The sequence below is a fragment of the Daktulosphaira vitifoliae genome, unplaced genomic scaffold, assembly GCF_025091365.1.
Source record: "Daktulosphaira vitifoliae isolate Bord-2020 unplaced genomic scaffold, ASM2509136v1 Scaffold_3, whole genome shotgun sequence".
NCBI lineage: Eukaryota > Metazoa > Arthropoda > Insecta > Hemiptera > Phylloxeridae > Daktulosphaira > Daktulosphaira vitifoliae.
In genome coordinates, this window is record NW_026099574.1 from 41924106 (window position 1) to 41939472 (window position 15367).

The window sequence follows — 15367 nt, forward strand, 5'->3', positions numbered from 1 at the left end:
TTTTTTTTTTTTTTTTGTTATATCTGTGTACAAAAGCAGTATCTCAACTTTTTTGATAGAAAAAAATAAAAATTAGAAGTTGTATCTATAGATAAAAGTGTTCAAAATTAAAAAAAATATTTCATACTCAGTTTTAGTGTTTTTTATGAAACATAAGAAATGAAAATTTTAATTTAGCACATAAATCATAAAATAAATTATTGACGATTTAGAAATAAATCTTTACTTAAGTTTTTGTGTTTCTAAACATAAAATAATAAAGTTATAAATTAATGGATAATATTAAGATAAATTTTATTATAATATTTTAAGATTTTCACTTAGATAGGTTTTTATAAAGAGTGGTAAGTTTCCTGTATGTCCCCGCAATTATCTGAATATAGTACAACAACTTTAATTTCTTGTTCCTTTAAAATATTTAAATACTTCAGTACCAATTTCATTAGATTGTCTTTTACCTTCTGACTGATTCCATATAAAGCAATAACTGTTTTTTAAAATATGAGTGTTCTATAATTTTTTTTCTTTTTCTTGTTCTTCAGAACTTAATAGTCCACAAATATCACAATGGTCTTTTTGGACTTAAAAAACTTTCATTGAATTCATTAAATATATCAGTGTATTTTCCTATTGTTGTTAGTTTTCTTGGTTCAATGACATCTTTATCTTTAATTTATTCCTAATACAATCTATACATTTTAGATATAGACAAACCATTTTTTAAGTATATATTTGAGTTTTTTCTTGTATGTAATGTGAATTTACCATTCATTTAAACAAATATTTTTCGAGTTAGATTACATTTAATATGAGTACTAAAATTTATTTTCCATTTTTTCCATTTTACAGTTACTTTTTATCATGTTATACTTACATTAGAAACAATGTTATAAATTATATAACTATATATATAATTATTTATATATAGTATCATTAAAGTGTAGTGTATATTAAGATACAACCGATAGAGTAGGTCATTGATTTGAAGCTATATTGTTTAAACCCAACCAAACGCTAAATTGTAAATTCCCAAACATCAATTATATTATGTCAATTGCTACCAGAATTTCCAGTAATCTTCTTCTTTTTCTTCGCCTTAATCCCAACTACTCGGGCCAGCCACCCTTATCCTAAACTTCCACTTGACAAGAACTCCCACATAATCTACGCTTACATCAGCTGTCCTCATATCGCATTCCATAACATCTCTCCATCTCTTTTTTGGTCTTCCTCTACTTTTCCCTTCAACATTCATTTCTATAACTGTTCTTACAGCTTACAATTGTTCTCTCCTCATAACATAACCCAAACCATTTAAGTCTATTTTCGCTCATCTTATCCATGATTGACACTACACCTATACTCCCTTTTATATGCTCATTCCTTATTCTATCTTTTTTTTGTCACTCCTCTCATCCATCTAAGCATTCTCATCTTTGCTCTACTTTCTTATCAACCGCCCAACACTGAACCATACATCATAGCTGGTCTCACTACAGTCTTGTAGAATTTACCTTTCAGCCTCATTGGAATTCTTTTATCGCATAAGACACCTGACGCTTCTCTCCAATTCAAAAAGTTGCACTTAATCCTGTTTCTTACATCCTCGTCAATACCATCTCTCTTTTGCACAACTGATCCTAAATACTTAAAACTTTCCACCTCTCCAATCACGTCCTTGCCTACTGTCACTGGTCTCCTTATTTCACCTACCTCGTGTTTTCTTTTGTCAACCCTTATCCAACCTTATCCCTTATTGCCAACCGGAATTTCTTGTAATGATAAAATTAATTGTCATAAAGTGTATGAAGTTGGTCTTGTTCTAGTAATATTAATGGTGGGTAATAACTTTCATGATATAAAACTTAAAAGGTCAAATAAAATTATAACTCTATCTTCAATAACTTCTATTGTTAAAATTAATTAAAATTTTTAAAATAATTTAAGTAAACCCATTGCTACTATTTCAACTAATCGTTATTTAAAAAAAACCAGTAGTGTCCCGGCACAGTGGGGACATGGTATAATTGGGTCCAGTATAGATGATATGTGACAATGATTAAAAAACAAGAAAAAAATGCCTTGATGCAAATCTGTAGTTAGTGTTTAATTAAAAAAAATTAATGGATTATTACAAAAGCTATATGATGCCCTATTTCCTTATTTATATTCTAATTACAAATTATATGCATTAATAGTGCAAAATATGTAATCGATGGCGGATTTCTCCTCTATAAAGTTATTTGACAAATATATCAAACAAAATTCTTTTCCATTTTCCTCTTCTAAATTTTGATAGAATATATTTTCAACAAAAGTACAATCTTCTTAATTTTAAATCTTATTTCTATTGAATTTGTACACCATTGACTTTGCAATGTTCATATATAATAGAACATTTAAGCCCTGTTTTTCGGCAGCCACAATTTTTACCAGCTCCAGCATCCGAACAAAGGCCAATATGCTTTATGACAGTTAACTTAATTATTACCAGAAATTCCGGTGGCAAATGACATAATATAATTGATGTTTGGGAATTTACAATTTAGCGTTTGGTTGGGTTTAAACAATATAGCTTCAAATCAATGACCTACTCTATCGGTTGTATCTTAATATACACTACATTTTAATGATACTATATATAAATAATTATATATATAGTTATATAATTTATAACATTGTTTCTAATGTAAGTATAACATGATAAAAAGTAACTGTAAAATGGAAAAAATGGAAAATAAATTTTAGTACTCATATTAAATGTAATCTAACTCGAAAAATATTTGTTTAAATGAATGGTAAATTCACATTACATACAAGAAAAAACTCAAATATATACTTAAAAAATGGTTTGTCTATATCTAAAATGTATAGATTGTATTAGGAATAAATTAAAGATAAAGATGTCATTGAACCAAGAAAACTAACAACAATAGGACAATACACTGATATATTTAATGAATTGAATGAAAGTTTTTTAAGTCCAAAAAGACCATTGTGATATTTGTGGACTATTAAGTTCTGAAGAACAAGAAAAAGAAAAAAAATTATAGAACACTCATATTTTAAAAAACAGTTATTGCTTTATATGGAATCAGTCAGAAGGTAAAAGACAATCTAATGAAATTGGTACTGAAGTATTTAAATATTTTAAAGGAACAAGAAATTAAAGTTGTTGTACTATATTCAGATAATTGCGGGGACATACAGGAAACTTACCACTCTTTATAAAAACCTATCTAAGTGAAAATCTCATAATATTATAATAAAATTTATCTTAATATTATCCATTAATTTATAACTTTATTATTTTATGTTTAGAAACACAAAAACTTAAGTAAAGATTTATTTCTAAATCGTCAATAATTTATTTTATGATTTATGTGCTAAATTAAAATTTTCATTTCTTATGTTTCATAAAAAACACTAAAACTGAGTATGAAATATTTTTTTTAATTTTGAACACTTTTATCTATAGATACAACTTCTAATTTTTATTTTTTTCTATCAAAAAAGTTGAGATACTGCTTTTGTACACAGATAAAAAAAAAAAAAAAAAAAAAACTGGAAATCTTAAAAATATATTTACAGCCATTCAAAAATATTTTAGGCTATTAAGGGTAATATGTTGTAATTTTTTCAAAGCAATTGATTTAATTACAAAATTTTAATTTAAATTCAATACTTTAACAGCTTCTGGAAAGTTAAAAATAAAAATTATTGCCTTATTTGCTGCACACAGCAATATGAAATTAAAGATATTTTATTAACTTTAAAATAATTCTTATTTTGACTTTCTATCTTAAACAGTGTAGTTAATTCATTAATAAAATATATGCAATATTTATATACTAAAAAAAAAAAATGAAGTAGTACTCCTGCATCTTACTTGTATTTCAAAAGTCTCAGTTCCAGGGCATATAATTTTCACATTGAAACCTAAATCTTGTATAAATATTACTTCAGTGTCTTGTTTTTTTTCACTTTCTGCATTTTCTTCTGAACTTTCATCACTTTGAGATGAACTATTCATTTTAGTGTCCTCAGCATTATCATTACAAGTTTTTTTACTTTTAGAATTTCTCTTTGCTTTTTTCCCAAAAGTTCCATTATTATTGGCTGCATCAATATTATTGGCAATAATATTGTTCTTGTTTTTGATTCCATTGACAATACACGTATCTTGTTTCAGCTTCATATTTTTGTCACAAACTGTGTTAACAGATCCTATTTCACAAAGTAAAGCAGAATTTTTTTTTAAATATATTTATTAAAAGTTATATAATTATTAAATACTTTTTTTTTGCACTTAACAAAAATATTTATTATTACTTGAAAAGTTGAATAATTATGGACATTATTAAGATATTATCCTTATTTACACTCAATTGGTGCTTTCAAATTTTAAATATTGACTTATTTAAATTTTGCTTTGTCATTACTCTTAAAAAATGTCTGTTGATATATTTATGTTAGTGAGCATTTTCATTAAAATAAAAATAATTTTATTCAACCACCTTCATGTTTACATCAAAATTTATTCAATCTTCAATCATTCAAGTCCATTTATAGGTAATATTGTAATATATTAGTATCAGGATTTAATAAACATTTTACATGATGCTGTTACTTAAATACTTAAAGTAGCTATAAATGTGTCCTGGGTGATGACTACCTCATTATATAATAAATATTAAGATAAACAGAGTGGTTCATTTATCATGGACCCCTAATTAATCAAAAATTAAAATTATACTGACTGTTTTTTTTAAGTCTTCATTAAAATAATAATCAGATCAACGATTATAAATAAATAATAAAAANTATTTACACTCAATTGGTGCTTTCAAATTTTAAATATTGACTTATTTAAATTTTGCTTTGTCATTACTCTTAAAAAATGTCTGTTGATATATTTATGTTAGTGAGCATTTTCATTAAAATAAAAATAATTTTATTCAACCACCTTCATGTTTACATCAAAATTTATTCAATCTTCAATCATTCAAGTCCATTTATAGGTAATATTGTAATATATTAGTATCAGGATTTAATAAACATTTTACATGATGCTGTTACTTAAATACTTAAAGTAGCTATAAATGTGTCCTGGGTGATGACTACCTCATTATATAATAAATATTAAGATAAACAGAGTGGTTCATTTATCATGGACCCCTAATTAATCAAAAATTAAAATTATACTGACTGTTTTTTTTAAGTCTTCATTAAAATAATAATCAGATCAACGATTATAAATAAATAATAAAAAGTATTACAGTAACAATACTATGTAATAATAGTATAACAAATATGACAATAATTGTTAGTAAAATAGAGAGTAATTAAACATTATTTAAAATTATTTTTAATATGGCTTTAAAAAATTATTAATTTGGAAAATGGAAAATGAGAAAAAAAATTAATTAGAGATTAAACAACAAAGCCAAAACTCCTTAGGAAAGATATGATAGAAATAATTATAATGGGAGAATGGAAATTAAGAATATTAGCTATGGTAGGGGGATTAATATTATGGGTAGCTAAGAGGCTAAATAGTGTATTGTTGTTAATTAGAGCAAGATAATAAAAGAAAATAGGGAAAAACACATAGAGATTTACTATCATGTAGGGGACAGAACGGCTCGGAATTTAAGTGAAGTTGAAATGCACGGTAAGGAAGAATATTATGACTTAATTTAAGTCTAGAGTAATCAGAAATGATATTTCTGGGTAAATCAAAGTTATGAAACCAAGGTAAATTAGTAATGGAAGGAGATATCGAACTATACCAACATGCAGTTTTCAATTTTACTGCAGACCAGCTGTCCTGCCAAGCTTTAAGAACTGTCTGCCAAAAGAGGTGGAAAAAGTCAGAAGCGAGAATTTTATGACTGAAAGTAGTAAAGAAGGAGGAGGTAAGCAGTTTTGTTATCTAATATACCAATTTGTCCAGGCGCCCAATTAAATAAAATAAATTTATTCTGGGATTGAATTAAGGAAGTAAGTGATCTAGTAATAAGAAAGTAGAAAGAAAGATGAGTACAAAATGGATAAGAAATAGTGGTGGAGATACAATTTAATATAAAATCGGTAAGCAATCTAGGGCAGACCTTAACGAAAACCACGAGAATTAGATTCAGTGTGGTCAAAGAGACCGCAGTGACTGCAGCGCTCTTTACTGCAGCAGAACTTGAGGATGTGACCAAATCGTAAACACTTTCGACATTGGACAGAATACTCGGAGAAACATCGAAAATAATTTTATATATTGAAGCGTTGCAGACAAAAATTTAAGTTCAACTAAATTTGAGGAAATGGGGGTTGTTATCCTTTTTTATATTAATGCATCTAAATGAAATAACCTTGACTGAACATTCATAACCTTTCCAAAAGTCTTCCTCAGAGATACTGCTCGAAATATTCGTTAAGTAGCCGTGTTCAGTAAGAGAGGGGGAAATGAAGTAATTGTTTGCATAATTAACTGAATCAAATATGATTTTAACACGCTTAAAATCAATAGGGTTGATGCTAAGAATACTAATAAATAGTTTGAAAAAAATTTTCCCAAGCTTGACTGTGTGAAAATTGCTTAAATTACTATTACCAGAAGCAGAAACAAGTACATTAAGGGGACCAGTGTAGTATAATGGAAAGCATTCAGGAACATTGTGTTGCCTGATTGCTAATATATTAGGAGAATCGACATCGACAGAATTATCCGTGGATATTTGTAGGTTGGAAGTTTGCAAAGTAATTTTATGGCGTATTTGTGCTAAACACCTCTCCTGGATTGCACCCAGACACGATGTATCGCCAAAAAGGCGAAACACTGATAAAAACACTCGAAAAGAATAGTAAACTCTACAAATAGAAAGGTAATAACAAACGTACACGAAAATTAAGATAAATACATACATCCATGCAATACATGACCTATTAATCATAACTGAATATTGATTTCTTTTAGTTCCATGTTTTTTTCAATTATTAAGTAATTTTTATGTTTATATTTTTTTTTCTTATATTGGTGTCATTGTTATTTTTTCATATGGAAATATACATAATTAACTAGCATAGATAATAATGTAATTGAGAAAATGACTGACCAATACAACTTATGGACCAATATTTTAGAAGTTATTTACATTTTAAAGTAATGACTAGAGGTGGAGAGTGAGTGTTTTTTAAACCCAACTAGTTTTTTTTTTTTTTATTAGATCATTATCCACAAAATAAACTGAATAAAAATGTAGGTTGCTATTTAAAAAAAAAAGTTCACACTACTTTAAGTTATAAGGGAGGATTCTAAAAAGTAATTATTAAATGATAAATTAAGAAATATATGCATCTGAAAAAAACCCAGCACAGGGGGGTCGTGGCACAGTGGTGACGTGGCATAGTTGGATCAAGTATCATTATACTATATCTGACAGTGATTAAAATCACTATCATAAAAAAAGCTTCAATGCAAATCTTTAGACAGTGTTTAAATTTAAAAATTGGTGGATTATTCCAAAAGTTACATGATCTGCTATTTCCTTATTTATATCCTGAATGAAAAAGGGATTATTAAAAAATATTATTTCTCATAAAAAAATTGTGTTGTGAATGTGTTAAAACTTTCATGGATTGTCTTGTTGCTTGAAGTGCTTGAGGATATATCCATGTTTACAGTTGAGTTCTGACGTTTCGGACTCAACGAACAACGTTAGTCAAAAACCCTGATACGGCAAACAACGTTAGTCAAAAATCAGATGTTATCAATTTTATAAAAGCAGACTGTTATCAAGATAAGCCGCCAGTATAGTTGCAGCCACCGACTAGCAACCATCACTCTGAAGATGGACTCTGCAATGAATCCGAAAGGTCAGAACTCAACTGTAAACATGGATATATCCTCAAGCACTTCAAGCAAAATTGTGCTGATCCATACACTTTACAATAAGTTATAGTATTATAAAGTTAAAAATGAAAAATATAATATCGAGAATTTTCACATAAAAATAGCATTCGGTAGCCATTTTCACCACGAAGACAAGTCCAGAGGTTACATTTTTTTTCCCCATAACAAAGAGCATTACATTAGCTTTAATTTAAGATATATATAAAAGTTTCAGACCTTCCGGAACACTTTCAAAAGTTAAGTTGAAAAAGTTAATTTTTTGTGAATAGTTATCATTTTAAATCCCCCCCTGTGGCCAGGTAAAGGGTTAAATTTATGAAAAAATATACCAAATGATAGTTAAAGACATCAAGCATCTATAAAAAATTATATTGATATGTTCATTTTTGAAAAAGTTATGGCAGTGTTTAGTAAAAAAAAAACCCAGCACAGTGGGGTCGCGGCATAGTGGAGACATTGCATAGTTGGGTCCAGTATAGATTTAATCTGACAGTGATTAAAATCACTATCATAAGAAACGCTTCGATGCAAATCTGTAGATAGTGTTTAATTTTTAAAAATTGATGAATAATTACAAAAGCAACATCAACTTCTATTTCCTTAATTATACCCAGATTAGTAATTCTTTTAATTATATATTATATAATTTTTAAATTTAATTGTTTTCAAATTATTATTGATTTTGATTTTCAATATGTTAAAAGTAATCATTTTGAACCTACTTTTTATTATCCTTTAAAGTGAAAGTTTTATTTAAAAAAAAAAATGAATTTATTATCATAACATGTAGCTCAATTTGCAAGTTTGAAATTGACATTATTAAATAGAAAAAAATGAAATTGTTAAGATTAATATGCAATCAGGTAATTTTATATTTACAGTACATTTATCAGAAAAGTTAGATTTTTTTACATTTTTATCGTAATAGATCACTTAAATAAAAATCATATTATTCATTTCTAATTAACTTTTGGCGTTTAAAAAGATTCTACAATGGAAATATTCAAAATTTAATTAATTTTAATGATTATATATCTAAAAAAACCAATAAAAAAAAAGTTATTCAATTTAGCCTATTATAAAAATTGATTATAATTTAAAAATCCATTGTTAATTCAGGAGAAACTAACAATCATTTTTTTTAGAAATGATTTATATAGCAACATGTTACCAACAAATTTGGAATATTATAGTCTAGTAGTAGCACACACAAATAGAGTAAAAAATTAATAAATTACAAAGTAAAATTATTTACTTTTGTAGTTGAATACTTTTATCATATCAAATCTAATTCGACAATGAATACTTTAAGAATAATAGAAATTAATATTTTTAATTGTTTGTATGGAAAAAGCTGGTTTAGCTAATTTTTATTTGAATATGGAATATTTTTTTCAATTTTTAAGAGTAATAACTTAAACTAAATACGAATTGTAATCATTTGATGAATCGTTGAAATAGGTCTAGTGAGGTTTGGCAAAATAAATCGTACCCACAAAAAGAAACACATAGTAAAATAAAATTAACATGAATATAAATTTCTTCTCACGAGGAGAGACTATAGTGATAGGATCCTTTATATTTATTGAAGTTATTTAATCTAAATGAGATAAATATCAAATGATTTGAAAATTTTATTCTAACTCAAAAAAAATGCAAAATATTAATTGCTACAGACTAAGAAGCTAAAAATTGAAAAAATTTCGAGGATTAGCGATTTTTAAATTTGTAATTTTTTGGAGGTTTTCTCCATTTACGGGCAACGAGGGAAAATTTTTCAATTTTTAATGGTAATATCTTCAACTAGATACGATTTGTGATCTTTTGACGTATCGTTGAAAGAAATCCGTTCGGTGAGAGCTGAGAAAAAGTGGTAACAGACACAAAAAAAAAAAAAAACACATCTTAGTAAAACCAATACCTTCTCAGCTTCGCATCGAAGCTAAAAAAATTAACATTTTGTTTTTCAATATTGTATTTATCTTGTGAGTAATTATGTGGTTTATGATAAACTGATCACTCAGTATACAATTAAAGAAAATCAAATATAGCATAAATACATACGATAAATTATAATGTGATCACAATACATAACTCAATAATGAAAAATATTTTTCATATAATAGTGAATAAAAAGAAAAAATGTGAAAAACATTGAAATAATAGAAACAAATGAAAAAATTTCCAATATTATTTTAATTTTTGGATTCATTAATTGGTTTATGATAAGTGAATCTCACTATATATAATAATAAACTCAAAGTATAATATACTTAATATAGAAATATTATTTCTACTGTACTTTTAATATAAAATACTTATCATAACAATACAAAACTTTTCATTGAATCATTAACATCATTTAAAAGTTTTAATATATAAATTACTGCGAAAAAAATTTATCTCAAGTCTCTATCATTTGTAAATTAACTTATTTATGTGTTTATTATAAAGATTGATATAATATGTTGGAACTTTCTAAGACTTCATTAATTATTTTTTGAATTAGTTGTATTATTGTAAAAATTTCTATAAAATTAAATGAGTACAAATAGATCTTAACACACTGTAAGACTGTAGCAAGGATGAAATTTTAAGAAGTATTTTCTAATAATTATAAAATGAACAAATTATAATTATATGAATCACAATTTCCATAAAAATTATTCTATTAAAATTTAAAACTTATCAATCATAATATAAAATTTTGATAAGAGACAATAAAATTAATGAAATTGATTGCTTACTATATTTAATTTTTATATGTTGATATTATTTTTCAAACCCCATAAAATTATAATAATATTAATTTTATTTATAAATCATTACAATTATTAAAAAATTATATGTTTAATATAATAGTACCGTTTAATTTTTCATCTTTTGAACTTTTCATATTCTCTTCATTAACTTCTAGTGTCATTGGAAATGGCTCTTAATATTTTTAGCTTTTAAATCAAAAAGTAAGTTTAAAAATCTTTATCTAAAAGTTCATAACAAAACTTATAACATAAGTTAAAACAAACATTAAAAAATAAATTTATAATTAACGAAACGTGACTACAAAAAATTAAAAAACATCGTGATAGAATCAGTACATAAAGTATAAAATATAGTAGCAGGGGTCGGGGAGTTAAGAATTAATTTTGCCGTCTCAGTGTAGCCAAATTATAGCGCTCTTTTATCAAAATTTTTTAGTTAAATTAGTTATGTAATGAAAATTATAAAAAAAATATTTAGAAGATTAAATATAATAAAACGTATTTAATTATTTTTGTCAAAAATCGGCCTAATATTCATCAATTAATAGTATTAATTAAAAAAAAAAAATAAGTATATATATATATTCGTGATAACATATGAAGTATTCGTTGCAGCCATTTTATGAACACAAAAATTTAAGCGCTTACTTAAAATAAATAACCCGTTCTAAACTCAAAACTTTCAAAAATGGAAACGAAGATAAGAGGAACTAGCTAAACTAAGCCCTCTAAAAATAGATTACTATTAGGTATACAAAACTTAGAAATGGATATTTTTTTTGTATAAATAGCACTATAAATTTTTTTACTATATTTGTGTTAATAAGTGGATATCACAAGAATTTTTTTTAATTGACTTATATCATTATTTTAATGAATTAATGAGATGTTTCGACAATATAACAAAAAAAATTTTAAGATCATTGATTATCTCTTTCCAAAAATATTAATATGATAAACAAAAAAAAAAAGTTTCAACTATAAAAAAAAATTGAAAACAATATTTTTAGATTTAAAATAGAGCAAAAGACAGCACTCTCTTGGAAATTAGTGTTAGTGGTGAAAGTAGATAATTAATCTATATGCTTTTTTTTTATTTATTACTTCATAATTTAGAATGAGATACTTAAACGAAGTGTTGATCAATAAAAGTCATTAGAAGTTAAATTTTCCCATAAAATAATCATTTATATAGATTAAGAACTTAGGAGCTAAAATTAAATCATCCAATTTGATCTAATACCAGTTTATTATATGCGGACAAAGTATAACATTTCTGTGAGCCTCAATATCTCAATTAGAATGGTCGGATTAAGCTATTGTAATAGGTAATAGGTACCTAGAGAATTAAAAAAAATATTTTTATTAATTTAGGCATTGAGCAGAAAGGTCTTTAAAATAGATTAATAGGCCTTAGATATAGTAATCTACAGGTTTCTATTGGATATCTTGCCAATAAGTCTCACTAATGAAATAATATCCAAGTAAATTATATTTTTCGCCACCGTTCTTATAAATTTTAAATTGATGCATTCTTATGGCCTCATTGACTTTAGTTACGGTTAATATAACCCATCAAGAAGACAAGACGCAAAGTTTTTAAATTGTTTATTTATTATGAAATAAATTCTTGTATGTGTCGTTTAAATTTTAGGGCAATTTCGATTTTTCATATTTTATCGTCAGTAAACCACAGACTATGAATATAATATATATTGTAAATTTATTATACAAATCAAGAACTTTAAAGAAACCTAATAAATTTACCTTATATACAGTATGACCATTAAAGAAACGTCAAATGATTTCAAAAATAAAGAAATATTAATTAAAACTGAAAAGCATAAAAAAAACTCATATCTTAATTTTTAAATAATATAGCCACAAATCATCAATAACATTCATTATACTCGTACAATTACATAATAAACAATTTTTGTGCGTACGTTTTGATAACTTATTATTATCATAATCATTATCATTGGCTCTTTGATTTATCTCAAGAATTGCCTAATCCAAGTCGTCTATTAGCTTTCATTTGTTCAATTGTGCTCTAATGAAGGGTAGCTTTTTATAATTAACCTAATCGAACATTAAAATATATTAATTAATTAAAAGTAATTTATTGACTACTTTTTTTTAAGTTTAAATATGAAAACAATTATAACATCATTTTTAAAACTCCCAAGGCGAACTAAACGACAAAATGTACGTTTTGCAACTACTTCATCTACTGGAGCATTGTTACCTGAACCTCAAAAAATTCCATTTGGTATTCTCGGAGTTATTTGTACGGTTGTACCTGGATTATTGATTGGCGCTACAATTAGTAAATATATGGCTAACTTCCTAGAAGAGAATGAACTATTTGTACCATCGGATGACGATGACGACGATGATTAAATTTTAGTAAAAATATTAATTATTAACATTTTATTTTTAATAATAATAATTTGTAATGTAGGATGCCATAAGTTCTCAATCTGACTTATTTTTAATATATTTTACCTATTTCTTTGTAATTACTTAAAAAAATAGGATAATAATATAGTTTTGCTTACAACATTAAGCTATCATCAAACTATTATATTATCTAAACTCTATTACTTATATTCATTAATTATGCAAATAAACTAATTTTTTAAGTATAAATATTGAAACATTTTATGGTAATTTTAAAACAGTTTATTTTTAGTAGCTTGTTTTGTTTTGTGATAGTAATTTAGGTAATTATAATTTTTGTTATCAGTTTATCATAAACGATTCAATTGCACACAAAATAAATATGAAATTTATATTAATTACTTTTTACCATTATTCCTTATAATTTAAAGAAGTTCTATCTGTTTTTTTAAACAACATTATACATATTTAACTAGCTTATAAAATAGGAAATAATCTAATTAAGAAAGTGTCTATAATGGCCTTATAACAACTTTTGAACCAGTATATCATAGTTATCAAGATTTTAAAATATAGTCTTGGGGAGAAGTGAAGGTATGTAATCGAATGGTTTATGATAAAATTATCACTGTTTATTTATATATTTAAATTATTTTATTGTTGTTAATTTAAATTGTAATTATATATTGCAATATAAAATTTGAATTATTTAATTAAGTTTTTTATATTTTAAATGATGGGAAACAAATAGTCTTTTTCAGTAAAACTAAAAATAAAACCACTATACTCTATATAAAAAAGTATCATAATACACAATGATAATTTTGTAAACTTTTTTCTTAGTCTTAGACATTTTATTTTTTTAAATGAAAATTAATAATAATAAATACAATTACTAGTGTAAATTAGGTAAAAAAAACTGTAACATAGTGGGGTTGCGGCATAGTTGAAACAAGTATAGATGATATCCGACAGTGATTAAAATCACTATCATTAGAAACGCTTTGATGTAAATCTGTGGATAGTGTTTAATTTTAAGAATTGGTAGATTATTTCAAAAGCAACAATAACTCTTATTCCCTTATTTTTATCCCGATTAGTTATTTGATTTATAATTATAATATATGAATAAATAATAATTATAGTAATTAAATTTAGTGTGATATTGATATTCAATAATTTAATATTGTAATTTTTACGGAGATATTATAAAAATAATAAAGTAGTTCTTTACTTTTAACGTATATAAAAATTTAAAGGGCTTGATGCAATTCTTTTCAATAAAAAATGTTTGTTAAAGTTGATTTTTGTGAAAGTTTATAATAAAAAAATATAATCTATTACCATAACTATTAACTCAATTTGCAAATTTGACATTGACATCATTAAATAAAAAATGTTTTGAGAATTAAAAAAATTGTATCATTAGGATTAATATGCAGTCAGGAAATTTTATAATTATTATTTATAGTAAATTTATCATAAAATAACAATTTTTTTTACATTTTTATCGTAACAGACAAATTAAATAGAAATAACAGTAATCATTTCCTAGTAACTTTTAAAAAGGTGTTTAAAAAGATTCTACAATTGAAATATGCAAAACTGAATTAATTTTAATGATTTACTTTAACTAAAAAAACCAATAAAAAAAAAAGTTGTCAAAAAGATCTAAAAATCCATTATAAATTCAGGAGAAACTAACAATCATTTTTTTTTAGAAATGATTTATATAGCAACACTAGCTGTCCCGGCAAACGTTGTTTTGCCGTTTAAATTGTTTTATACATAAATAGCTGACCCGGCCACGTTTGGGTGTGGCTTGATTAATATAATATATTATTATATAATATTATATTAATATATTATTTTCAAATATGTANTATTTACTTTTTTAGTTGAATACTTTTATCATATCAAATCTAATTCGACAATAAATATTTTAAAAATATTAGAAATGAAAGATTTCAATTGTTTGTATTGTTAGGGACTTGTTTAATAGTTTAGGATCTTGGTCAAAACCAAGAATCGAAAGCTACCGGACGTCTGCCCAAATATTGTCCCCATCTCCTTAAATGAGTTTTAATTACCTGAAGGAGACACAGGCAATGGTGTACCTTAGTAACAGGGGATAGATTATTAAATAAAATTAGACTATTGTTTTATGTCAACGACAAAGTAAAGTTATATTTTAGATGTTCAGTAAATATAAGTTATATGTTATGTACAACGTCTGACCTAAATCCTAGTACAGTTGGTTAGTTAGTAGGTATATTCAAGTGAGACGGAGTTGGTT

General features: G+C 25.2%; 2 protein-coding genes across 2 annotated transcripts in view; one reads left to right on the top strand and one right to left on the bottom strand.

Annotated features, from left to right (window-relative positions):
- Positions 1 to 11007, bottom strand: part of LOC126900291 (clustered mitochondria protein homolog) — a 27551-nt gene extending 16544 nt beyond the window's left edge. The window contains exons 1-2 of the mRNA XM_050675905.1: positions 10772 to 11007; positions 3890 to 4227 (exon numbers count right to left, since the gene is read on the bottom strand). Coding sequence (XP_050531862.1) covers positions 3890 to 4227; positions 10772 to 10829 — 396 coding nt within the window. The 5' untranslated portion in view covers positions 10830 to 11007. The remainder of the gene's footprint in view (positions 1 to 3889; positions 4228 to 10771) is intronic.
- A 1624-nt stretch (positions 11008 to 12631) lies between these two features.
- LOC126901357 (essential MCU regulator, mitochondrial-like) lies at positions 12632 to 13784 on the top strand. Its single transcript, XM_050677763.1, has one exon. It carries the CDS (start codon positions 12820 to 12822, stop codon positions 13069 to 13071), a length of 252 nt encoding a protein of 83 aa, XP_050533720.1. The 5' UTR covers positions 12632 to 12819; the 3' UTR covers positions 13072 to 13784.
- Positions 13785 to 15367: the final 1583 nt, after the last annotated feature.